This window comes from Mycetomoellerius zeteki, unplaced genomic scaffold (assembly GCF_001594055.1).
Source record: "Mycetomoellerius zeteki isolate Tzet28-1 unplaced genomic scaffold, Tzet1.0 scaffold386, whole genome shotgun sequence".
NCBI classification, from domain to species: domain Eukaryota; kingdom Metazoa; phylum Arthropoda; class Insecta; order Hymenoptera; family Formicidae; genus Mycetomoellerius; species Mycetomoellerius zeteki.
This window is the reverse complement of record NW_017257377.1, coordinates 631,241-658,748: the sequence shown is the minus strand read 5'-3', so window position 1 is coordinate 658,748 and position 27,508 is coordinate 631,241. Positions and strand designations below refer to the sequence as shown.

At 33.1% G+C, this 27,508-nt stretch overlaps 1 protein-coding gene across 1 annotated transcript in view; it reads right to left on the bottom strand.

The window, feature by feature from the left end:
- 5-HT2B (5-hydroxytryptamine receptor 2B) overlaps window positions 1–25,910 on the bottom strand; it is a 56,661-nt gene extending 30,751 nt beyond the window's left edge. Inside the window, exons 1-2 of the mRNA XM_018453457.1 lie at window positions 25,852–25,910; window positions 24,800–25,212 (exon numbers count right to left, since the gene is read on the bottom strand). Coding sequence (XP_018308959.1) covers window positions 24,800–25,139 — 340 coding nt within the window. The 5' untranslated portion in view covers window positions 25,140–25,212; window positions 25,852–25,910. The remainder of the gene's footprint in view (window positions 1–24,799; window positions 25,213–25,851) is intronic.
- Between the last annotated feature and the right edge of the window lie 1,598 nt (window positions 25,911–27,508).

Here is a 27,508-nt window from a genome sequence, read left to right as displayed (position 1 = left end):
CCCTGCGATTTTTTTCTGTTCGATCGAGTCAAAAAACCACTACGGGGAACGCGTTTTAAGCCGAAAGGAGGTAATGGAAAAATCGAAAAACGTGCAGAGGTAGATGTACTCAAGACGGCGTAACTTTTACAAATGTCAAGCTACGGCGATAAAATTTGGTGGAAATGTCAATGATAGATGTGGCAATCTAACCAAAAAAACAGAACTTAAATCAACTGACTCAGAGCATCACCTGGTGATAATTCCGGGAACTTTTTGATCAAGATGGTATAATATTAAAAGCTCTGTAGCGCGCGCAAAGCGCGCGCATGTCATGTCTAGTTTGTAAAAGATAAACATTAATTAGCAATTTTGTACAATGAATACATTCTGTTCCAACATAAACAAACGAACTTCGCATGTATTCCTGATTTTAGAAGCTAATTTTTCGATTGTACGAATACTTTTTGAGCATCCAAACAATACAATTTTTAATTTTCGCTTATTTTTCAAATGATATATTTTCTATAACTAATATACATCTTTTTGATATATATAATGTTAAGAAACATGCAGTCTATTTTATTCTTTATGAATAAATTGTTAATTACCCAACAATAATCGTCAATTAAACGTCGAATCGACGTTAAATTGACGATTAAATTGGTGTTGAAATCATCGTATCGATATCAATTCAACATCAATTCGATGACTCACTTCTCGCTACAATATTTACTTTTTAAAAATAAAATATTTTAAAAAAATATTTTCTCTGTACGCGCGCGAATATTTTTTACACTCACTGTATACGTCGCTTATTTGCTACATATGACACAACTTGCAAAAAATGAAGTGTTTTCTAGAAAACAAGTTTGAATATATTTTTGGTTACACATTTTTTGTAACTATCTTTTTTCTCTTTCTTCAATGCTTTACTATTTATTTCAGTCGTAAATAGGTGCATTCACCACGACCGCTCAATGACAGCGCTCAGTAAAAAAGGGATTAATCTATGATTAATATGTTTATTTATTCTAATTCGTAATGTAAAATAACTTGTCTTATTATCGATAATCTTTAATATCATATTCCTTACTTATTTATTACTGTTTATTATTTCTCTAATGCTAATGCCGTGTTTGGGTCGTAAGGTTACGTAGCGCTCAGTGAGCGGTGAAGCGACTTTTAATTACGCTCCACTGAGCGCTACGTAACCTTACGACCCAAACACAGCATTAGCATTAGAGAAATAATAAACAGTAATAAATAAGTAAGGAATATGATATTAAAGATTATCGATAATAAGACAAGTTATTTTACATTACGAATTATAATAAATAAACATATTAATCATAGATTAATCCCTTTTTTATTCAGTGAGTGCTGTCATTGAACGGTCGTGGTACTGAATGCACTCAATGCAAAAATCTTTCGAGATTTCAAGCAACGCGAACAGACCTTTTGTTGAATCCTTAAAATTTTGTAATATAATTAATTTTCAATGCAATTTTGTTGTAATAATAATTGGTTATAGAGAAAAAAAATTTATACTTTTTAAGTAAGTTCTTTCTTTTTTTTTGTGTTCCCGTTCTTTTGTTGTAAATGATTTTTAAAAATGACAGTTTCGAATTACAGCAAATGAGCGATATGGGCGGTATTCAAAGTCAGTTCTTATATTTAAGACAATTTTGAGTAAAGTCTTGAGATGTTACAAGTCAATCACAGGCTGGTATTCATCAGTCCGTTCTTATTTTAAGATCGCCTGTCTAAGATGTTAATGCGGCTGATTGGTTCGTGACAGCCTAAGACAATTTTAAATATGAGAATCGATCGGTCACAAAGCCGTATTTGCATCTTAAGACATTATTTACGTCAATCTTAAAATAAGAACGGAATACCGGCCTATGTATATTCCGATAACCTTGTTTTGCCAGGGAATGGAAAGTTACTATTTAAAAGTTACAGTTACTTGTTACCGAGTAGAAAAAGTAACTAGTTATAGTTACTAGTTACCGATTTTTTAAAGTAACTCGTTACAATTATTGTTACTTGAAAAAATAACTTTTCGTTACTTTTCCGTTATTTTTTTAAAATCGACCACCAATCACAGCGGACAAGTGCTTGGGGGCTTTCTAGCTCCTCTCTCAGGCGCTATGAGTGGCTTGTGTCTATTTGTCTAATCGAACCATGTCCAATCGTAGAGATGTAGAAACGACGGAAAAATTCTAGAATTTTAGAGTAAAAAAACTCGGGAAGTAATGGTTTTTTTCCCTTCAGCTTTGACAGTTTTTTTACTCGGATATTTTTTTGTGACATTTCACGATTTCGCTGTTCTATTGTTCCAGAATTTAGTTTTTGCACTTATCCGTAAGATTTCTGTGTAAAAATAGTTACAAAGTTAAAATATAGTATAATATAGTACATATAATATCGATGACTATAAATATATCTTACTTTTCACTATTATTTGAATGACATTTTATATTGTACTTCAATTTTAAAAGTTAAGTAAGTGTTCCATATTTGTATTATTAATACAAATAATACTTTACTAGACTAATTGACACTGTTTTTGTCGTATACTGTGATTGTAATTATACATGTTCTAAATTTAAATTATAGTGAGACAACGTTGAGACATCGAATCTCTAATTGACTACGCTTGAATCAATATTATATTGGGATGTTGTCTTAAAATAATTAAAATATAAAGTACAATTATAACCAATATGCAACAAAATAGTATCTATTATGCTTATAAAGTATTATCTGTATTAATAACATCACTTATTTAGCTTTTAAATATATAAAATATCTGTTGTTCTAATAATTACATTCAGATAACTTGTTTTTTTATGAATTTTATGTAATTTAGTCAAAAATACCGTTATTTACAGTAAAAAAAAACCAGTTTTTTACTTGATACTTTTCTCCGAAGTAAAAAATACTGTTTTTTTTACATCTCTGTGCAATCGTGCTAAGTAACGATAAAAGTAACTGTAAAATTCGTTACCAAAAAAATACAACTAAGTTACCGTTACAGTTACCAAAAAGAAAAAGTGACGCAGTTACCAGTAAAGTTACCCAAAAAGTAACTTGTAACTGTAACTTCGTTACAAGTAACGAGTTTCTTCCATTGCCTCCTGTTTGTTTCGAAAAATGCACGAAGGGCAACAACGCGGCGAGTGGCGCGTGGCGTGAAGTTGGCCGCGCAATTTTCAAACTCTCTTCCTCCTCCGCCGTTTATTTTGTTGTGTTAACTCGGTAAACGTCTCGCGCGGGACGCACGTAATGCAACCTTTTTTCCCCCGTAATGTTCTTCCGTCGTAGTAACTGGTTGTAACGAAGTGCGCGTCGCGTACGGTTTGGTACGGTCAACATCGGGAGTGCCGTGTAAAGTGCCGTGCGACCGTAATTTAATAAACCGTCTTTTTCATCGAATGAACGAGCGTTGCGTCGGTGCACGAAAGGAGCAATGGGGAAGGAAATCGGAGAAGAGGAGCAGGCCTGGGTGGCGTCGCGTCGCTTTGCGTCGGGCAACCTCGCGGTAAGCAAATTATTGTTTACGTACTATTTGTTCTTCGCGAGCTCTATCGTTCTCTCGGATCGCTTATTCGAACGGTTCGTAGGAATTGGAGAGAACAACTTTCGTTTGAAAAGTTATTAGTTTACGAGATGACAGTTATTCTATTAAGTATTCACTTGGAGGAGAGATACAAATAAGAAAATGTAACGTCCGCAAGAAATATTTCTTAAAATATTGGGGGTGAGTGCAAAACTTCGTGCCTGATTAATACAAATGTTTTATGTAAATTCGAGACGTAATATTTTACTCAAATTATGCAATTGTACTTTCAATAGAGCAAAGTTCAGAATTTGTTTTTGAATTACGATGATTTTTAATGAAATGTGAGCAAAGTCAGAATTTTTTTCACTTACTCTGCAATAATTCAGTAACAAAATATTTTACGAATCTTTTTAAAACATAATTTTATAAAGAGGACTTTAAACTTTCGTGTTATTTTTGCAAATTTTTTTTGGGGCACGCGATAGGTTCACCGAGCGAGGAGAAAATTTCCCATTTTGTCCGGCTCGTAGTTTCTATATGTAAAAATTAGCAAACTCAGAAATTCAAAAAACACAGTGACCTTTCGAAAGTAGAAATTTTAGCTTTTAAAACTCTTTTTTAAAATTTAAATTTCATTCGTTTTTAACGAAGTTGCTGAATTTTGAATAATAAATCGGGCACGAATTTTTGCACTCACCCATTTTATTCATTTTTAGCGTTGCTATAATTTGGATCGAACTTTTATTCGAACAATTCATGTACAGGATTGGAGAGAAAAACTTTCGTTCGAAATGATATTAGCTTGTATATGAAAAGAGACGTTTGTGAAAGACGTATATGAATACTTTTTAAAATATTATTTATTTCGAGCACTATTATATTGTAATTTGGATCGTACTTTATACGTTGCAGATCTCAACGTAGCTACGATGCAGTTACAACTCCGCTGTTGCGCGTCGAATCGGTGAGTTGTCTTTTATCTTAATCAGAAGTAATGGAACTATGCATGCTGCAGATGGATGTAACATATCATCATAGATCCTGCCTCGTTTGTATTTAAATCCGTCCATTGCGTCGTCTGTTCGGCGAATTTAATGTTACAGTTACATCGAGGAAAGTTTCTTTTTCATCGAAATCGATATGAAATAGAAAGATTACTCGACGCGAATTTCTCTGTAAGGTGTTAAACATTTCGAGGAAATAATAGAGCAGGTATGTTCTCACAATGCTTGTTTTTACGGCGGACAGCGTGTTGTCGCGTGTTGTACGAGAGGTCGTGTTGTCTTTCGCCTGCAAGACTGCAAGTAGGCGAGTTGTACTTTGTCACATTAGCCTTCGAAACGCGATCGCGGCAGTAACCTACTGTGAGACGTCATCGATTATCAACGGATCGATAATTGGAGAGGTGAAAATGGAGATGATTGGGCGACACGTTTTTCTACGGAATTTATCTTAAAGAATACTCTGGAGGAAAGAGGGATCTCTATGAGGAGGACAGGATGACAAAAATCTCGACAAAAACGTTTGGCCACAAAGCTTTATGTATTTATCAATCTTTTATCAATTTATCATTTTGACGTAGGTATTTAACGCCCTTTTGACATCCAAATGGCGACAAATAATGTTACCTTGTTATTTGAACAGTAAAGTGTATTAAAAAAAAATAAACTCTAAGGTGTTGGTTGCTTTTCATTAAATACCAAAAAGACTCTCTACCAAAAGATTTTCCCGAAAAGCCTTAAAGCTTAAATTGTATCAAAGCTAAAGGTGGCTATTTTGAATGTTAATTATTATTTTTGATATTTAATAAGATTTAACTAACATTCGATTTTTTAAATAAATACACATGTTACTATTGATCAACACAAAACTTGTGGCTAAATTTTTTTTGTAAAAGTCCGCTCTTTGCAAAATAAAATAAAAACTAACAAATCCCCCTTTACTTTTATGAGGTTAAATAAAAAGTGTAGTATCTACTTATATAAGTATTATAATACATTTATAAGGCAATAAGAAATAATTCGCAAACAATTGGAATGTAAAGTGCAGCTAACTTTCTTGATAAGTATGTTGAAATTGTTTGCGAATTATTTCTTATCGCCTTATAAATTATTATTTACGAAGTAATAACTGTAGAGACTTATATAGGTAATTTATTTATATTTAACTTTTATTAGTATCATGCGATACGTATTTGTTATCGAATTTTACACGTGATGAAATTTAATTCGCGAAAAAGCTCTTTGAGCTTCTTCTACTATGGAAAAATTGAAACTGTTAATCACGGAAAATAGTATTGATTAATAAATTAGTTTATAATAATTAGAACGGTTTTGAGCTTGTTTTTTTAGTTAATTCTACTTAATTAAACTGGGTTCTCATTAATTGAAGTTTATTTTTTTACAGTTTCTCTCTCATGCTTTGTATTATTTTTTACGCAAATAAAAAAATTACGTTATGCAAATAAAAAAAGATTGGTTGTGCGGCATTTTTATATTTTTTTTCTATTTTCTGGAAATATTTCCAGAGCAAATGTACGCTTAAATCAGTCTAACTATTTGAATTTGCTTTACAATTAAAGTACTTTAGTTTTTGCATGTAATCGGATAATTTAACGTCAGTTAGTTAATCAATTTAAACTCATTTAATTTCAACTGTCTCTCACGTCAGTGGAGTTAGCCGTACTTTTTCAAAATTTGAAAAAAAATTAGCAGAGTTCTGGCTGCCTTCTGAAAAGTTCTAGAGTTCTCAATCGATTTTTTAGAACGAGTCCTGTCGATTAAAGCGATAAAAACACCATTTAAAGGAACGGAGGGAGGACCAACTTCACAATTCTGTAACTTTGTCGCTCGATACGATAAACAAATTAATTTTAGCCAATTGAAACTCCATTTCTTTTTTCGAATTGGGTATCTTTCAAATTTATTCGCGCCGCATATCGATGCTTTTATTCGCAGGTGATATGACGAAGCTCTCAAGATTGCTCGGGGCGATCTCGTGGGAGACACCGAGTTGAAGCCGCGGACTTTTCGCGAAAGCACCGAACGTGCCGCGTATCTCGGGTGAGTATTCCTAAAGTTATGCGAAACACGCCAAGCGAGTTTGCTGTTTGATCGGTATATGACGCTCACATCTATCTTTACTTGCTCTCTTGCCTGCCGCTGCATTATTAAGACGTGACCTACCCGAAGAAAATTCCGGTGTTATCAGCGGTGATAAGCTAATTACGACAAGTCCGAGAAGCACTTTTCGTGTTCAATTTACTCGCTGCCTCCGTTGTTTGCCTTTACTCGCTCCCGGACTTTAATCCTTTCATCGTCAATCTTTGCAATCTGACAAATTCCCTTAATGCACCATTTCATTGAAATATTGTATTCCGCCATTTTATCGCTATGTTTGATGAAGTCATTTATATCGGTTTTGCAAAGACAATTACAAGGAGTAGATGTATTGATATCATTGGAGAATTATGTACATCGAAGAATTGAAATGAACCTTTTTAATGGAGATTGTTTGAAAGTAATTATAATCAGACGCAAGTGAATGCAAAAGAATTTGATATTGAATAGTTAACTTTTAATTTAATTCCAATGAAATCCTTCTGAGAAAGTTGAAAATAGATTCAGTCAATTTATAAAATTAATTACTTTCTGTCTAATTTCCTTTTGTAATTAAGCTATTAGAAAATCAATTATTGAGAAATTAGTTTGTCTATATGCTCACTCGACTAATGAGGAACGTTTCAAAGTGATCTCAGTTTTACCTATCCTAATGTTTTAAATATCGATAGGCCCCTTGTGAATTTTTTAATAATAGTATAACATTTGCACTATCGATATTCGGTTAATTCTGTCAAATCGTCCGTGAAATTCTGTGGGTGTTACATATTTTGTAGAGATAATCTCAATCGTAATATTGACGTTTACCTAACAGAAGGCAATTTGAGAATTAAATTTCGATAAATTCCAATAATTGCACGACGATCGAAATTCGATATCCTCTCTCTACCATCGTATTTCCGTTTAATGTCGTGTCAATTTGGTATTTTTCGTGCTTCAAATTTATCTGAAGACCTTCCGCAGATCAGGCTATTGCATGACTCAAACTTTTTTCTCGTCCTGTATAGCATCTCGCAGTAAGTTTGAAGGATTCGCGGATTTAACAATGCGAGGATTACGATAAGAGAGATAAGAGAACAGCCACGAGTAATAGGATTTCGGACTGAAAAGAAAAATCCAATCTATACCTGCGTATAGAGGGTGTCTCAAGCTCAATTTATTAGCTTATCATTTCACATTCATAGTGATTATCGTATAACTGCAATTATGTTATTAAAAGAAAAAAATCGTTGTGCGTTTGAAATACATATATTTCTTTAAAACTTGTTATTCTTGATATTCTAACAAGTATTTCCAAAGTATTTTAAAACTTTTCTCTTTATTATTTCAATTATTCGTCGAAATAGCTTTTGCTTCTTTTGGACATGGCATTTTCTTTGGCATTTTCAGTAAACATGAGAACACTAGAACCGACTTTCTTGATCTATGCTCTTTTCAAGGGAAATTCAAATGTCCTCAGACGTGCGAGGAATATCCGGGACACTGTGTACATCGCACCGGTCTGCATTCCAATCTACACGGCTAAAGGTAGAAATCGATTAAAAGTGAAGTAGAATACGAATAGGAATTAATTTGAAGGTATCGCGAGGTAGTGGATTTCGAGGATTCGCAGAATCGCGCGAGTATCGCAATATCGATGTAATTCGAAGATTCGATACGATTCGGGTATCCTTCAATCGCGATACTCTATAATCTATATGTACATGTAAAAATACAGTCGCATCGTTGCGCTATATCGATTGCCGACTCTACCTGGCGCACTTTTATGGATAAACTGTGTGCCTATGTGTTACGTCTCTGTCTCTCTCCTTTATGTCTCTCTTTGTATGTGTTGGTGTGCATTTTGTACAGCTTTCATTCTATCAAATATATCTACGACCAGCCACGCTCGCCACGCGGCTGCTGACCCGCGGGATATTTGTCCGGATCAGTCCGGGACACGTTATTCCCGGTCCGAAGGTCTGGTCGCCACCGGGCTGGTGGCGTCATAAATCACCGACCACTTTGTTCCATGGAGTACGAGAATATCGTGCCAGGTGGCACGGCCACGTGGAGAATACTTCTTTTTTCTCTCTTTTGCGGTATCCGCCACTTGCAATTAACCCTTTTTTTCGAGCCTTTATTATTAAGAGACATACCACTTGGGACATTCTCGACTCCTGAGCGTGAACTTATTTGTAAATCTATTTGTAAACTTTAATTACGTATGAATTTGTAATATGACTCGTAGGAAGGAATACTTCTAATAATATACATTATTACGACGGATGAAATTACTGGATTGTACGTATTGAACGAGAAAAACAATTGTATATAAATATATATGTGAAAAGAAATTTAAATGCTTTAAAGAGAGATTTCAAAGGAATGGATCCAAATATTGAAGGCCCAGTTTTTCATTATTTGATTAACTTTTGGTTTAGATTTAATTGATAATGTATAAATTGTTTTTTTTTTTAGTTATGATTAATTTAAATTAACTAATTTTAAGTTAACTAACTTTGTAGTAACCTTAAAAGTTATTCACTACAAAACTATTACTTATACTATAGATAGAAAAATACACAAATCAACTAATAAATGAAAAACCGGACCTAAGAATTTTTCAAAGCGATGTTATTGCTACGCTCTGTATAAACTGTGCGTTTGTATAACTTAGATATTATAATTGAATAAAAATAGCATGGAGCGAGAGAGAAGCGTTTGGCAAGGGAAAACCGTAGCTTTGTAAAATCGCGCTCGCATTGATCGCGCGACACGCGAGGCTTTCAGAGCTTTCGAGTGGAGCATTCGAGTGCCCGGAACGATCAAACTTTCGAGTGACGAGCGGTTCGAAACCTGCTTTCGCTTCTCAGAGAAAGCGTATGGTCTCCCTTTCGCAGGATAAACGCATGCAGCAAAAATTCTGCGTCTCACAGAGAGCTCGCGTGCCCTTAAATCGATCATCACTTTCATGAAACGTCACCTTCAGAATGACCCTGTGGATGAAAAGAGGAGGTAGGATAAGTCGGGAAATGAGCAGGGGGGATTCAGTAAAAAAAAAAATTCTTTTTTCTCGTCTCGGGAATATCTTTTAGGATTTTCCAGAAAACGGGACTTCCTCTCTCAAAACTTTTGTGAAGTGTCGAACTTTAGGATTCTAGAATCGTTGAGCTTAGGAGTTTAGCTACAGGTTGGCGTCTTGAATTCTCGGAATTGTAAGATCCGTAAGACTGCGAATTTAGTTGTCTTTAATCCTTTCAGGTTGAAAAAGTTTAAGATTTAAGACACGAGATTCTGAACTGGGGACATGTTAAGAATTTTTGAATTCTAGAATTTTCTTTGGACCTCTTAAAATGCATTAAACAGATAAATCGTTCATAAAAATTGATTTTTAAAAATAACGGATTTAATTTCTAAGTATTTTATGTATAATACATGGAAAGGACGATTTTACTAAAAATAAAAATTTTAATTAGATCTAATTTAATTTTAATTTAATCGATCTAAAAATAATTTTATTAGACTATTAAAATAATTATGTAAGACGTTCAAGTTAAATATTAGAATATTAATACTTTTTGCGTTTATCATTGTGTCTGAGCATCCTACATATAATTATTTTGGTAGTTTAACGAAAATAATATTTTTAGATTTGTATCCGTGTATAGTTATAATTTGTGTTAAATATATTTATGAGATATTTAAAACCATATAGCTGTAATTAGATATTTAAACCCATATAATTATAATTTTTATTAAATTGTTCATAACATGTTTAGAACCGCTATTACTGTTACTAAAATAGATGAGAAATTTTTACAAATTTATATTTTTAATCAGGATACATATTTTTTTATCTGCTCTTCTTAATATACATGTATTTTATATAAATTATAATGGTAATATTATACTCGGTAATATTATATTCTATTTCATGTGGTGTTTTTTGTTTAATCATAACGTAAAACGGATTATTTTAAGAAATGATGAACGAAAGGTTATTCAGTTTTGGATATGAAATATCAGATTATGCATTCCACGTACCGTCTGTTTCCATGCATCTGAATGTTTAAAAGTGACCTTTTAATCCTCCGCACGTTTCAACTTATTATCATAAGAAAAATAAAAGGGTATTTTTATGTCAAGTAAAATGTGAATGACGCGGGTTGCTTTTATTTTTATTAAGGTAAATTTACTTAAATAAAAATGTCACAAAAATGCTTTTGTAAAAGAATCTTACTTTAATATAATACATAATACTTGATTATTAGAAGATGTTTGCTTTAGTGAAATGTTTCAGAAGATTAAAACTTTGAGAATATGACATTTCCATATGCACAGTACCTTAATAGTTTCGCTAAACTAATTATAGGACTTAATATTACTTAAAATTAGTTATGAGACAGTTTGGTTAAGATTAAGATTCGTTACAACTTGAAATTAACTTTTTGGGAACAAACATGTTCCCTCAAATTAAAATCCTGTTCTAAAAATTAATCCTTTTTGAAATATTTAAAACGGATGAAGTTTCAGTCACTTGTGTGTTTTAGGCTTTTGTACATGTGTACAAAAGTAAAAATCAATACTAAAATAAGCAAATAAATTTCAACGTCGAGAGTGCCTGGATTGCGTACGTAAATCTCATGAAATATAGGATACATATACACGGTGATACTAAAAGAAGTCGACAAACTTTGTAAGCATATTCTTTTATCGGCTTAGAATTGATTTTTTTTCTTTAGTAAGAAATTATAGAAATGTCATTTTTCTATACAAGGTATTAACTTTTAAAATGAAATATCTTGGCGACGATATGTTTGAATAGAAATCTTTTTAAAGAATTACTTGAAATTAAATTCAAGTGTAAGAGGCTGTTGTATTTATTTTTATTTTTAGAACTCAATTTGCAAAGTTTTTCATTGCCGATTGTATAAGATTGTCTATATAAGTATCTTCATATCACCTTGGCATTTTTGCCAAGGAAACTTCAAGTTGCGAATTAGATAAACAATGCGTCAAGAAATTCCAGTTTCCTGAAAGTTGCCATGGTGTTTCCCAATTTGTCGACATATAAAAAGAGATAGACGTTTACAAATAGAAATTTCATCGACAAGTTGAAATCTCGCGGAATTGTATCGAAGAGTGTGCAAGCTCGAATTCGGGCGCGATGTATTGACACATCCTGGACCATGTTCTTCCTTTTTCTTTTCTGCCTGATGGATTCGGAGGGGTCGCGTGGATGGAAATAGCTCGCCGCGACGAAAATTCCCATTCAGTGTCCCATTTATTCCTCATTCCTTCTACTTGCTGCTTTCATTCTATCTCCCGCAAAAGCGGAAATTTAAGAATACGAAGAACGATAAACTTTTGCGGAGAGGCAAAAACGCTGATCTTAAAAAATTGAGTAAACTGAGAATTCGCAATCGTGAAGTCATATTTATGCGTTGTAAGAAACTTTCAAAATTCGAAGAATCGAGGCTCTAGAGCTAAATATTTGCGCAGATAAAAGTGCCAACGGTCAAATATTTGAAGGATAAAAGTTTTGCTGCGAGTCATGCATTTGAGAAGTCTTGCAACTCAAGGAAGACTTCTTAAAGAAGCTAAAATTTTGGAATATTACAATGTTTTTACTTTTATTAATATTTATTTTTAATTAATTGACCGTTATTTTCTTCAATGATAAATCGAAAGAAATTCGTGTAAAAAAATAAGATAATAATATTTTAGAGATTATATAACAAGAAGTTAATTTATTGGTTCAGGAAAAAGATAAAATGAAATGAATAAAAATTGTCAGATGTTGGAGGAACTTATTTCAAAGCAGAGAAGCGCGGAGATATGGATACACGAAAATCTGCAGGCAAATTTAATTTTATAGACTTGTAGCGAGCGCTATTAAAGCGGTATCGCGTTTCTGTTGCATCACGTTCCATCACTTTTGAGTGCTTAATATGGCCGCCATCGCGCCATTAAGCATATCGATGCGGCCTTTGCGCTGTTGCAAATTTCGATTAACGGATGGCTCCGCCGATGCATAATAACAAACGACTCGCTATTCACGCGAAAGGTAGCTTAGTGATATTGACAATGAGGATTTATGTCCACCATGATTAATCTATTACTGAATCGTGAAAAGTAGATCCTCGATTTCCCAGCATTATGGGATTTCTTTCTTCACTTGGAATTATAATGACGACAGCCAATTAAGAAAAAAATGAGGAATAAAAACTTTTAAATGACATAAATTTGAAATGTTGAAAGAAAAATCTCTTATAAAAAAGATTTGAAAACTGATTTAACTTCTTTCAAGTGTTCAGCAGTAAAGTATCGAGAATTCAAAATTCTTCATAAGAGTAAAAGTAGCATTTCAAAGATACAAGATCCTTAATTCTTATTTCAAAAGTGACAACGAAAAGAACGTGATTTTTGAGTTATTATTTTGAATGTGTTAAGTAAATATTAATTATCCCCTATCAATTATTAACATTGAACTAACTTTATAATTTTATAAAAAATCGTCGAAATCATCACACAACTAAAAAAGGATAGTTTTTAAGGGTTGTGAAACGGAAATGACATTTGATATTAAGAATACACTCTTTTTGCCAATATTAGTTGGTTAATCAATAATAATTTTTTATCAAGTGAAAAATCGTTTTTCCTCTTTTATAGGAAATTTCATTTTTTTAATCACTTTTGAAATAAAGGAGGGATGTATTTTAATATATTGAAAGTTGCGTTTAATGTTAAATTAAAAATAAAATTGCTTCTAACTTGTTAAAAGATAATGTGTCGTATCAACATCAGAAGGATAATACTTTTTCAAAGTATCATCTTCGAAATCTTCAAGAGGACTTTGAGTTACTCAGTCAGATTAATCACTGACACGAAGAAAGGCGACAATCGCGTCGGTCAGTAACGCGACGATGTCGATATCGAATCATTAATAATCCTTTTCCTTTAATGGCATCCTTCGGCAATCTTTCTTACACAGAACGAGTCTGATCCATAATGAACTGTTTCACGACGCGACGTAACTTATAGACTTTGCTTTTTCGATTCCACGTAACTTGCGGCAAAATTGAAGCCTTCGACTTTCTATTTACACATAGATTTTTCCAGGAAATTGATCTCAATCTGATTTAATTTATTTTCTTTCGTGTAAAACCGACCGATTTAATAACTGTAATTCATGTATCGAGATTTTCATCACGTACGTAACTTGTAACTTCTTGATTCCGAGAACAGATAATATGTTTGCGTGTAGAATCTAGAAGAGTTTTTATTTTTAATGCACTTCCAATAAATTGTGTACATTTATATTTATACACAATTTGTAATAATGAATTTTGGGAAAGAAGGTTTAATCATTTTTATGTATAACAAAATTCGAATTTGCGATCACATTTTCTTATTATTGTAATTTTTTATTATCATTGCACTGAGAGAAAATATATAAAATTTTAATGAATATTTATTTGAATAATGCTAGCTGAACATTTATTAAATGTAAACATACTTATTTGGTACAAGAACCATTAATTTGATCATTTTTTAATATTTTTAAATATTTATTTGCGGTAAACAAATATCTAGATATTTGTTTACCGCAAATAAATATTAAGTTACTACTATTCAAATAAATATTTATTAAAATTTAATATAATTTTTTGAGTGTACAGTACTTGATTATCAGAATATGTTGATTGTGTAGTGCCGTGGGAACAGATACTTTATATGTAACCGATCTGAAGTGGCACTTAACCGCCACTCTGGTACTCTCTTTAAGAACGATAAAACGACAATTGTCGCGAAAACTGCTGGAAACTGGTCACGTTTATCGCACACAGACTGTTGGCTCTCGTCCCGGTAGTGATGCTGCAACCGCGAATAAACACGGTGTAATGCGACGTAATCCCGCGTACGCGGAAATGCGTACGGTGGTGCATTATTGCGACAGTAAACGGAGAAACGAGCGAGCAGGGATTAACGATCGGTTGTACGTACACACACATACACACACACTTGTGTGTGAAACTGGATGACATATAGCGCGCATCGGCGGCGCGAGCTGTAAGTCGGCCAGAAGTAGCGGAGTAGTAAATGGGGGTTGCATGCCATTTGTCGATGGGGGTGGTACCGTCGCCGCGGCATTATTCACGCGAGTTTCTCGCTGTTTCTCTTTCTCTCTTCGATAAATACCAGTTGAAGTGAGCGTTAGATATATAATCTCGGTTTCGATGCTATCAACATGAAATCGAGCCTTGTGATTATGCTGTGCTATTTGCCGACTTGACGTGAACGTGATTTTAACGTATTGTTACATGACATTCTCGAATCTTTCGAATTTCTGAAGACTACATGAAATTGTCACTATTATGCACGTGGAACTGCGACGCTTCCGCGTACAAAGTGCAACACGTAAAAACTACATTTCTCAGATTGTCGTGCGAACTTCCGTCCGTACAATCTAAGAGCGACGATCACGAATGGTTTTACCGTTCAGTCATTTTTCTTTTCACTACGGAAAAAGAGTCTCGACAGAAGACTGCGACATGCTTGTTGAATATCGACGGACAGAGAATATGCGAAAGATATTTTAAAATTATTTATTTGAAAATCGATGTGCATGTATAAACTGTACAACTTTTACGAAAATATTGAATATCTATTGAAACTAGATAGCACACGAACATTCTATAAATATTTTATAAACATTCATTAAAAATGTTATATTAATGTATTAAAAATACTGTCATATATTCATGATATGTTTGTAGTACATAGATATTTGAATAGCACCACTTATAAATGTCCTTTTTGTTATGAATATGAATATCTAAATAGAATATTCTATGTATATTTATAAAACATGCGATTTAAGTATTAAAAAATTGAAAACAATTATATTTTATAAAAATATTCGTAGAATATTTTTTGTTCTCTCTGGGAATTAAAATCTGATATACTGCAGAATATATGTTTTATAATTTCCATCTTGCTCACTCGAATTATCCGAAATCATCGAATTTTGTTCAGGAAATGAGAAAAAGGTCTTAAATTTATTGCCTGGAATTATTTGTGGCCATCGGTGTAACTATCGTGTTTTCCCACATTTACATAATTAATAATTGAATTCACGATTTTACAATGGCTCTGTCAAAGACACATTGAATTAATTCCGAGTATCAATGTAACGTGATGCAAAACGTGGTTTATATTGGGTTGATTATGAATCGGTCGTTCTCGTGAATCGGGATGCGAGAATCTCTGGAAAAGCGTTTTAGTAGTCGGGATAATGAGCTCTCTCTCTTTCTCTCTCTCTCTCTCTCTCTCTCTCTCTCTCTCTCGATAGGTTAGGTTATCGAGGAGAGAAGCAAGTTTCCGTTATCGGCTGTGGAATCCGGGACTCGAGAAGGAGATTGTAGGTGTTCAGTATCCGAGGCGATAAGCTACCCTACAAACTATGTGTTGCAGCAGCATTGGAGAGCATCCTTGAATCTTCTCCCTTTTTTTTCTATTTACCAGAATGTCGGAAGTTAAAGTTTGCCAGAGCGTTCGAGAATCTAAAATAGTTCATTAATCCACGGCGCTTACATGTCAGAATTCGTGGGATGTGGCCATTACAGGCGTTCACGCGCGTGGCGAAATAAGTAATGTAAATAATTATAGTAATCAGCATTCTCGTAATGTTCTTTTCGCTCTCGTAATTCTTGCATTTGTCTTGCGAAAAAGTTTTCGCATTAAAAATTCGCAAAATTAAACTCTTAATTGCCTATTTACATCGCTTAAACTTCTTCCTCATTATTTCACTAAAACTTTTTCCTTATTATTGTTTGAGCATGATTTAAGAACGGATTCTTCGCTTTTACGAGAAACAACTGATAATTGCAAGATTATACCTACACGGTACATTTTGTAACGAAAGACAGAAATGTCTCATTAATTATTCCTTTTCCATAGAATTCTTTTTTCAATTACATCTCGCCTTTTCCAACAGTCGTGGTTATAAAAATCGCATTTTATATATACACGTATCGAACAAAATAGATGCAATCTACAATAACCATGAAAAGACCACGAAATTGAATTCTATTCGGATACAGGAATACTCGGGAATTTTTGAGTACACTATTAAAATTGAAACTACTCTAGTTTATCGTACTATCGTACCTCAAAGAGTTAAATCCGGAGCGAAAATTCGCACCAGATATGCAAAATAGAGTGAGAGAGGCCCGGGGATAGTAAATTGGCACTATCGATCTGCCATAGCGCGAAGTACAAGTGGATAAGCCAAGATATTTCGAGTGGCAGCATGTACACACACAGCGGGTGATTTGCAATGATCCAACCTATCACGTTCACGCCTCGCGTCGACAAAAGCTGTCGCGACAAAATGCGAGTCGATAGGTCCTGCGTTTCAAATTCTCTCACTCTCCCTCTCCCTCTCTTTCTCTCTCTCTCTCTCTCTCTTTTCCTATCTCTCTCTTTCTTTCTCTTTAACAGCGATCTTTCTCAAGAGTTTGCGCAAACATTTTGCTCCGTATTTATTCGCGCGAGATCGATCATGCATTGTTTCGTTTTCAATGCAACACTTTTTGCTTCATTTTTTTTACATTTCATCAAATGCATCAATTCAGATTTCAAAGATTTCAAAAAATTGCTAGAAATGTACTTTTTGAATTAAATGCTCACAATTTGAAAGAAAATATTAATAATAAGACAATTAAAGAACTTCAATTATCAATTACTGTATTAGATTTCTATAGTTTTATTTTTGGAAATTTTAAGTATTTAATTCCAAAAGCATATAAGAAATTTATCCGGGCTTATCATGAGCTTTACATGTTTTATTGCTCCCTATTTGTGTATTTGATATACAACATACTTCGAATCATGATTTTTAGTGTGACCAATTTTTTTACATACTGGATTTTTCAGTCAGAGAGATTTTTCGATGTGATATCCTCCACATGGGAAATTTATTAAAAAGATTCTATCTGCTTGCTATTGCAGACATAATCTTTTTTTATATGACCTTTCATTTTGACATGTTTTTAGAATACAGAAGGCTTGCAATATTTTGCACAGACTTTTATTCTTTAAAAAGTTATTTTCGTTTAGTATTTAATGGAGACTCTAATCATTTCTTTAATCCGTATAAATCTTTACAAGAGACACATGCCTTTATACAAACCTAATAAAAGTAATGACATTTTAGGTTCTATTTAGGAAATATTGAGATTTAAGATATTTTTAAATCTTAAATATATTTTTAATAATTTTTAATATTTTTAATAATTTTTACTTTAAATTTTATTTAATTAAAATTTATTTTATTCTAAAATTTAATGTTTTTAATTTTTTAAATGTTTAAAAAAGGATACAAAGAGATATCATCAGGATATTTATTAATTTGACGAGGAATATAATTGGCCTTTTATGCATTGTGTTTATAAATTCAGATATTAAAAATTGATTATAGAAAAATTAATTAATTAATTTTCTTAATTCGCTGTTCATGAAAAGTCAATAGATAATCTACGTGACATGATAATCATATATACGCATGTCCGACACGTTGGAATTCAGGATTGTCACCATAGGCTGTCCACAAGAACCGCTTCCTAATTAAACGGTCCATTATTGATCATTCGAGATCCCACCGACGCGGCACATTTATCAATTTTCATATCATATATCAAATATATTATATGTATTTCTTATTATATGTATTTCGGAATAACATTTTCACATCATCTTTTGTGGAATAATTTACTTATTGGAGTAATAAAGTACTGTAAAAGTCAAACAATGCTTGAGTAGTCGAGATCGATTGTAGTTAGACATTGTGGAAGATCTTTAAGTAGTAAGGACTTAACTTGATCAGACACGTCTCTTTCGAAATAATGAAAGACCGCGAGTGAGACGTTCCTAGATATTATTTTTCCTTTGCGTTATTATTTTTTGAATATATTATCCAGTAAAACAAATACTATAAAAATGTTATAATAATTTATATGCACCTATAAATTATATAAGTTTTTGTAATATAATAATTAAGAATAATTAATACTAATTAGTAAGAATAGTAAACAAAAATGTTACAATAGCCGTGCATTATGTTAATATATGCGTATTTCAGATACGTTATGTATTCACGATTTCGCCAAAAGAAAATTCAGCTTCAATGAACAGCTTTCAATTAATTGCGAACATCGAATGATCGACACATAATTACATTAATTAGATATTAATAAGTGTTTCGTGTAATTAATTACGCGATATCGATTAATATCAATCTTTAACATCAGTTTATTAGCAAAAAGTCGAGAATTTCAATAATCGATAATCTATTTTTTGTCGATTAGCTTAAACATGACAGTTAATTGAAGCGTGCACTCTCTCTCTCTCTCTCTCTCTCTCTCTCCTCTCTCTCTTTTCGAGCAGAAAAGTGATCTTTCAGTCTATTCATGCTGATATTCGCTGTATCAGTATATTAGCAGTATATTATCAGCCGTGTAATGATGCGCCGATGTGTCTCGCGTAACTATATTAAAGCTTCTCTTCGTGCATAATAAAATTAAGGACACGTTCCGGTCCCATTCCGTTCGTTAGTTCAGGCGGCTGAACCTTGACGAGGCACGCAGACATGTCCTGTCGACGGGACACTTACAATTAACCGTATTTCCATGCGTGTCCTACAGACTAGGAACAGTTTAGCCAGAGTATACATTCGCTAGGATCAAATCCTGTCACCGGAAATCAATTCTCGTCTCTTGTCCCTTCAAATTCCTCCTCTCGTTGACATAATGAAATCAATTAACCCGCTTCATTCGTCAATCTTTAACCATTATTATTTACTTGTTAAAGAATGAAAATTAGAAAAAATTGATTAATTTTTTATTTATGTTAAATGATTAAATTATTTTTTAAAATCTTGATATTTAAAATTTTTGAAATTTTGAAATTATCCATTTTGTTTATATTTATATAACATAAATGTTTTATTTATATATTTATATAAATTTTATTTATTCAATATTTTATTTAATATTATATTTATATATACAACATAACATTAATTATATATTATTTAATAATGAGATAATTAAAGTTTAGGATTCTTTTAGCCTCAGATTTTAGTCTCTGTGTAGAATCTGAATCTTAAAATTAAAATATTGAATCTATAAATCTTGGAATAATTGACTTTTGTGACGTGGAGATTTCAAAATCTTTTTCTCTTCATCTTGTACGTGTTCCTCAGGGACGAATGATACACCTTGAAGTTGATGCACACTTAATCGATCGATCTATCCTAAAGTTTCTCGGTGAGCGAATAATTATACTTGATGAATATTCCATTTGATCCGTCTTCGTCCTTCGTTCTTCCCTCTGCTCATTAAGAAGCATCATCCTGAAATCTATTTCTTTGCTAATGAATCCTTGGTTTCGCAAATTTTTCACTTTTCAAATTTTCATAATCTCTAGAAGTTACCTCATCGCGATTTTGAGAATGTGTCAATTATAGAATATTTTGCTCTTTTAATTGATCGATTTGAGTTTACATATTCTACGAATTTTTTTATTCTCTTAATTCTTTTCTTATACATGCACTGAAGAAAACTAAATTGAAATAAATATTTATTTAAATTTAGAATATTTTTTCTCAATGTAAAGAATGTAAAATATATCTTGATAGTTTGTTTCTTCAGGAATGATCTGAAAATAGAAGATCGATATTTCTAATGTAACCAATACAATTCAGCAGAGATTACAAGCATCCTTGAAGTAGCAATAGTAGAAACAGCGGTCGTGATTGACCGATACAAGACACGAATCCGTTTCTCCCCGGGGTGAAATTAAAGCGGCGAATCCCGTGAGTGCGTGTTATTTCTGCGCATCGATCCTCTGTTTCCCTGTTGATTCCTCCCGTGCACGCCCGCCGTCTTTCCTTTGTGGGTCGCTACGCCTGTCTATATTTGACCTCACTTCGGCTAAATTAAGTTGTTGTTTAACGCAGCCGCAAAGTCGTGTCGAGAAATCACGATCTGCGATTAAAGATACTTTAACTCAGTACAGATCGTTCAATTAAACTTTTCAATTAAAATTTTATTATACACTTATGAACTTAATTAATTTCTTTGTTAAATTTTATTATTTATTGTCTTTAATATTTAATATTATTGCTATATTGTCAACGACATATGTCAAATAAATAAATAGCACTTTTCTATTAGCAAATTAACGGAGATGACGAATGTAATAGAAATAATAATCGTTATTTATACAATTATCAATCGCAGATTTATGAGACATTATTATTAATTATATAAGAGAAGTTATTATTTGGCTTTCAAAATATGTCAATATTTGTTCCATAAATCAAATTCAAAATTTTCAAGAGATTTATATTAAATTAGCATGCTTCCATTCGGATATTCGATATCGCAGTGACATACAGCAAAAGTAAATTAATGAAAATTGATAGAAAATTATCGACAACCAGACAATGGAAATAATGCTTCGTATTTTCTATTTTTATTAATTCCTTGCAGTTTCTTTCTGCTTTAAATATCTATCAGGTCCGCAAAAGTGACTATAGATTTGGAGATTTATACTTTCCGTATAAAAACGAATGTTATATACATGAAACAGTTCAATAAGATTAATATTTATATTTAATGTACAATTTTACAGTTTTCAATAATGGAAAACGACAATAAAACTTATGCTTATCAAAGTTCGAAACAACTTAACGCCACACGTATAAAACATTTGAAAAAGAACAAAATTATTACAAAAATTATGCTCCCTGGGCCTTTGAAATCTTCCTTATTGCTTGAAAAAATACGTGTAATAGGATAACTGCGGCAAATACGCTGCGTTGGGATTTACGCCGCAGAAGTCAGAAAAAAAGAGTGGGGGTAATTTTCTCGCAACTACTTTGTTACATGCCTTTATGTTATATTAGTATCGAGTTATAATTTCAGCTTTTTACTGTTAATATTAATGAAATTATTGTGAGTTGAATCGATTTGTCACTGTAATAAGTAGCGCCATCATAAATTATAATCTACATAAAATGATTACTCTAGGGCGTGTAAAAAACCTAGTGGTTATTTCGTGATGCATACGTGTAGAGGAATAGTAAAGCATGTTGTATAGCAAAATACAAGTGCTTTGCTTTCGTATTCTTTGTTTAGTTTGTTGTTTTGTATTTTCCACTTGTTTGGGATATATGGCATTTTTAGCGGGCAGGATTTATGCCCAAAGCATACAAAGTGCGCAGATTGAAATCAGTGCACTAAATGCAATAAACGCATTACATGAAACATGTACCTCTTGTCATAACACTTGTAATATATGTAGGAAGATTGTAATTATTATTTATTACTTCATATACATATATTTATCATTTTTATTCCTTAATAAAACTTTATAGGTAAACGCATTTTATAAGTTATTGTGACATTTTACGTCTTATTTACATGCATTATTTGTAAATTTTTCATGAGCTGTACATACCTCCCCTCCCCCTATGAGTAGCCATATATCCCACCCCTATAGGATATATGGCAAAAATGCAAGAGTTTTAAAAAGTTTATTTTTTTTAATATGAAAAATAAATATTTCGGATTTCTAATATTTTTTTCATAGTAGTAAACAGTACAAAGTTTTTACTGATATAGTTCGTTTATTTTAAACATAGTAAATAATACTTAATAAATTAAGTTTTTGATAGGTGCGGCGTATATACCGGAGTTACCTTATATCCTTAATTCTTGTTCCACTGCTTAACAACTTCATGCAATAAATTTTTTTTCGATTTGGACACGAAGGTCCTGATGCTACCGTTACCAGCTGCACTCGTCCTGTTGTGATGCAAGTATCATGTAAGCATTACTAGTCGCTTGCCACCGGGTGATCCATTATGCATAAGCGCGCTCGTTTCGGCCAACAAAGAGCCTTGAGCTTCTCGGGAGCGACTCGTAAAAGCGAGCCACCTATCACGCGAGAAGACCGATGTGAGCCTGCAGTAATGTCGGCGATAAATAGCGCGGTTTATGCGCCCTTACGCCAATTCCGCCCGCATCCGCCTCCACAAATCGCTCGAAATAGCAAGTGTTGTTCTACGAATAGCATCACTCAGATAGATTTTTCTTTCTGGCTCGATTCTTTCCCCTTGACAGCTGACGTTTCACTTGACGTTCGTAGATTTTTAACCTCTTTGTTGCGGATACATCGGCGATAACTAGCAACCCTTATTCGAATTACACGAGGTGGAAACTACCTTATATATATATGAGTAAATTTTCCCCGGAATTCTGTTTCCGCTGATTCTTTCGCCAGGCAGGCGATATTTCACTCACAATATCAGTGAGAAACTTTTAACCCTTCCGTTATAGATTTTCCCGATATGAACGTAATAACATTGGCGATAAAATAGCGTGGTTTACACGCGTTTGTGACATTTTCACGCCGCCCGTTTCCACCCGTTTTCTGCCTCCGCCCAAAAATCGTTCGAAAGAGGTGGGTGGCATTTAATTGAGACTCTTGTAGGGAAACGTTTTAACCTTTTTATTTGAATTCCCGTGTAAATATGGGCACAGCATTATCGGCAATAAATACCGCCCTCATGTGAGTTTACGAGAATTCATTTACTCTCGCTCCAAATTGTTCGAAATAGCTACTGATCTATATGAATAGCGTCGTTGTCCAGGTCGTTATTATTTTTATGGACAAGTAATATTTTGTTGGAAAAGTTATAGAATTTAATCTTTGTTTCCCAAAATTGTACAAATATAGAAATATCGATGACAAAAAAATTGGACCTTCATGCGTTCTTAAGCGATTTCTACTCTTTCCTTTTTTTCTTTCCCTCCAAATCGCTTGGAATAGACGTACAGCATTTTATTCGGAATGTTAGGAAAGTTTAATTCTTTCGTTCCGGCTTCTCTAAATGTGGACACGGTAATGTCGGCAGTAAAATAGCGCCCTTATGTGAATTTCATGCCTTTTTCGCCTCAAATTACTCGAAATAGTCTGTAAATAACATTCTTTTACTCTTTGGATTTTCATTACCGACGATTATTCTTGTTTTGAACAGTTAATTTTATTCAGGATGCTGGAAAATTTCTCGTCCTTTTATTTCAGATTCGCCAAATATCTATATAGATACCTACGGTAATACTGATGATAAATGTGCGTCTTTACGCACCCTTGTACGACTCACATCCCCTTGTCTCTCTTAAGTTGCGAAATAGACACGCGTTTTATTCAGGACATTAGAAAATTGTTAGCGCTCATCAATTTTTTATTCTTAACACTTTATAAATTATAATATCATTAACAAATATCAAGATTGTGACAGTTAAATATCATATGTAAAATGTTATTTTTAATATCTTGTATAAATTATAAATATTATTAACAACGTTAAGCATAAAATATGACGATAAATATTATATGCAAAATACTAAATATCACTAAATATTCTACTATAAATTTAAATATTACTAAATATTTTACGTATACTGGTTATTGCGATTAATATTATTACATGCCTCGGTAGTCGAATTAGGAGGACGTCCGTACGGAATATTGGAGATCCGGATTCAAATCCCGGGTGAGATAATATTTTTCATAGTAAATTATGTACAGTTTTTAAGATGTTTATTAGCATCAAATTATTAACAACTATCTAAGATGCTTATTTGCATCAATAATTTTAAATTGCTTGTCGATTAATTTGTGATATTACTACTCTAGCTTCAGTTTAGGATTGTGTTTTAAGACCGACAAATATTGTAATTAGCGCACAGTTTGCTGAATTGGAAATTGTATAACTTCATAAGAATTATTATTAAGTACGAAGAATCGCCTTGATCGAGTGGCATTTTTCACTCATGTGAATATTTAATCTCGTCGATACATTTTTACTTAATATTGTTTGTTAAATATTATAAATATTATAAATCATTCTAAATATTATAAATATAAAACGTTATACGTGAAATGTTGCTTCAAATTTTACGTCTCCGTTGCGAGCCGTGAATATATATAGTCTTGGTTTCAAGCTGTTCCTTTACTAACTCCCGGGGACTCATCTTCTCTACACTTTATGTAAGCTATATCCTAGTAAACTCACCTCGAACGAGTGTAAGGATCCCCAGTGGCATCACTAAGATAGCGACCATAAGATCCGTGATAGCCAGGCTCATCAAGAAATAATTAGTAACATTTTGTAGCCGTCGTTCCCAAGCGATCGCTAGGCACACCAGGATATTCCCTGCGGCTGTTCCCAAAACCAAAACGAGCGCCAGCATCGCCCACCAATTGTTGAGCTCTTCCGTGTCGCTCTGACTTTCGGCGGGACTCGTGCTCGTTGTCTCCAAGTCGATTTCGCTGCCGTTCGAGGAAACGGCATCCCACAACGAGTAATCATAAGAATCCGTCAAGACGACCCGCACGGTCGTCGATTTCGTCATCGCTCAGTCAAAACTTTCACCCACCAAAACGCACACTTTCACGGGACGCGAGGACTCTGCATTTGAAAGCGCACTATTCAGAATCGTCGGTACAAAGATTTTTTAGAAGTTGAGAATTATTGGAGTAACGATGGTTTATTTTAAAATTAATAGTCGAAAATATTTCGGAGAATTAGAAGATTTGTGAAATTTGATGAAATTGAAGATTTACAAGAGATAGATATGATTTAATTAAATAACCTATAAATGAAAAACGTCACGGCACTGTGAGACTTGAGAAAGGATTGAAATTGCTCAAAATGATAAAACAAAATGAAATATTTTTAGAGCCAAAAATTCGAGGAACGAAAGTTCAGGAAGCCATGGTATTGAAGACGAAAAATTCAGAATGCTAGGAATTACAAAATAAAAATTTGAGCGAAACAAGAATTTACGTTGAAGATTGCTGAGTCGAGAATGTAACAAATTAAAAATTGATGGACTTTGAAAATCCGTAGATAAACTACAAGTATTTGAAAGATTCGAAATTTTATAATAAAATTGTAAATATAGAAATATTCGAGGATCCAAGTAAATTAAACATAAAAGTATGAGAAATTAAAAAAAAAATCCCATAATTTGATTTTTAAAATACTTCAGTGATTTATTATCAATCAATTATTTTTCCCTGATGCAGGATTGTAAAATCATAAAATATTTTCTGGAAGAAGACCTTTTTCCTGAAGACGGAAGAGGCCATTCCGACTGCGCCTTCCACGAATTACGAGTATCGATAGCGATTCAATTCCATCGATGCGACTGATCCGATATACCGGGTAATATATCGATGGAAAGCGGGGATTACGTGTTCAACAGGTTTTACATCGATGAGCAGATCGCTTAAGCGAGCAGTCGCGAATATTATTATCGCTATTAATAATACGAGCGTACTTTCAAATTTTTTTACAATTAACCTATCGTCATTTTAATTGAGTGAATATCTCGGAAAATCTTGGAACAGAAAACGTTTTATGTGTCTTAGATTTATTTATGATTTGTGAATGATGTGTGAATGTAGAATGTTAAATCAGAACGTTGAAAAAAGAAAAATTAATGGCCTTAAAACTCTAAAATTTAAGATAAATCGCGAAATTTCAGCAGTTTCGGGAATTGGAAATGTCAGAGTTTTAATGAGTGTTTTTTAGGGAATTAAAAACAAGAAAATCAATGTCTTAAGAGCTATATAAATACGTAAAACAAAAAATTTTAAAGGATTTATTCTAAAATTTAGAAATTAAAAAAATTAAGTAAATTGGTAAAATGAGTTCTTAAAAATTCGTGGCTCTAAGATCTTATAATTTACAATTTTCATGATTTCAAGAATTTAAACAAAGAAAATCTTAGTAGCTTTAATAGAAATTCTTAAGCAATTTAAACTTTTTGAGGTTCTTTTCAAAGATTCAAGGAAATGAATTAAACTATATCAAAATAGATTAAATTAGCCAAAAGTAAATTAAAGGAATTTAATCAGGACTTTGAGGTTTTGGAACCTCTAGAAATTTACATAATGGAAATTAGTTTAATTAAGAAACAAAGAAGCAATTTTCAAAAGATTTTGTTTAAATAAAAAAATATATGTATTAAAAAATTAAAAAAATTGACAATTCTAAAATCTTGAAATTTTCATATAACTTTTTTAGACAAAAACGGGTGAATTTAATAAAGGCATTAATATTTTTTACAAGATTTATCTCTGTAAGACACAAAAATTTAAGAAAATAAATTTATTATTATTAGGATAAATGAAATAAGGAAAATAATTTTAATAGAATTTAAATAAATTAGGAAACAAAGGTTCTGGAATTTTCGCAGTTTCAGGAATTTCAATTGAGCAAGTGGAGTTAACGGAAACTCGGGGAACGAAAATTTGCCGGATATTTCGGAAAACCGCAGAATCGGGACGCACATTGTTCGGTGAACTTTCCTCCATGGCGAACGGACACTACGGGTCCCGAAGGGCTTTCCACGGTGGTTTCAAACGCGCGCGTCTCTGATAACAGGTCGGGGGTGGCGACGGGCGAATGATTCGCGGGTCGACCTCGGAACCGAGCGCGAAGGGCGAACAACGCGATCCACGGGGGTTGCTTCGCCGTGGACTACTAGCCCACTGGCTTTCATTTCGCCACCGCCACCCCCACCGCGGCTGTCTCGCCGGTGCTTCTCAACCCCCGGCGAGAATTTTGCGACGCGCAAGCGTTGCCGCACGGCCTGCCCACATCGGGACACCTGTTCGTCCTTCGTCGTCGCCCCTTATATCAAATGCACGCAATGTCTTATCAATAAATAATTGATGACCCTTTCTGCCCTTCCAAAACTGATGTTGGCGTATT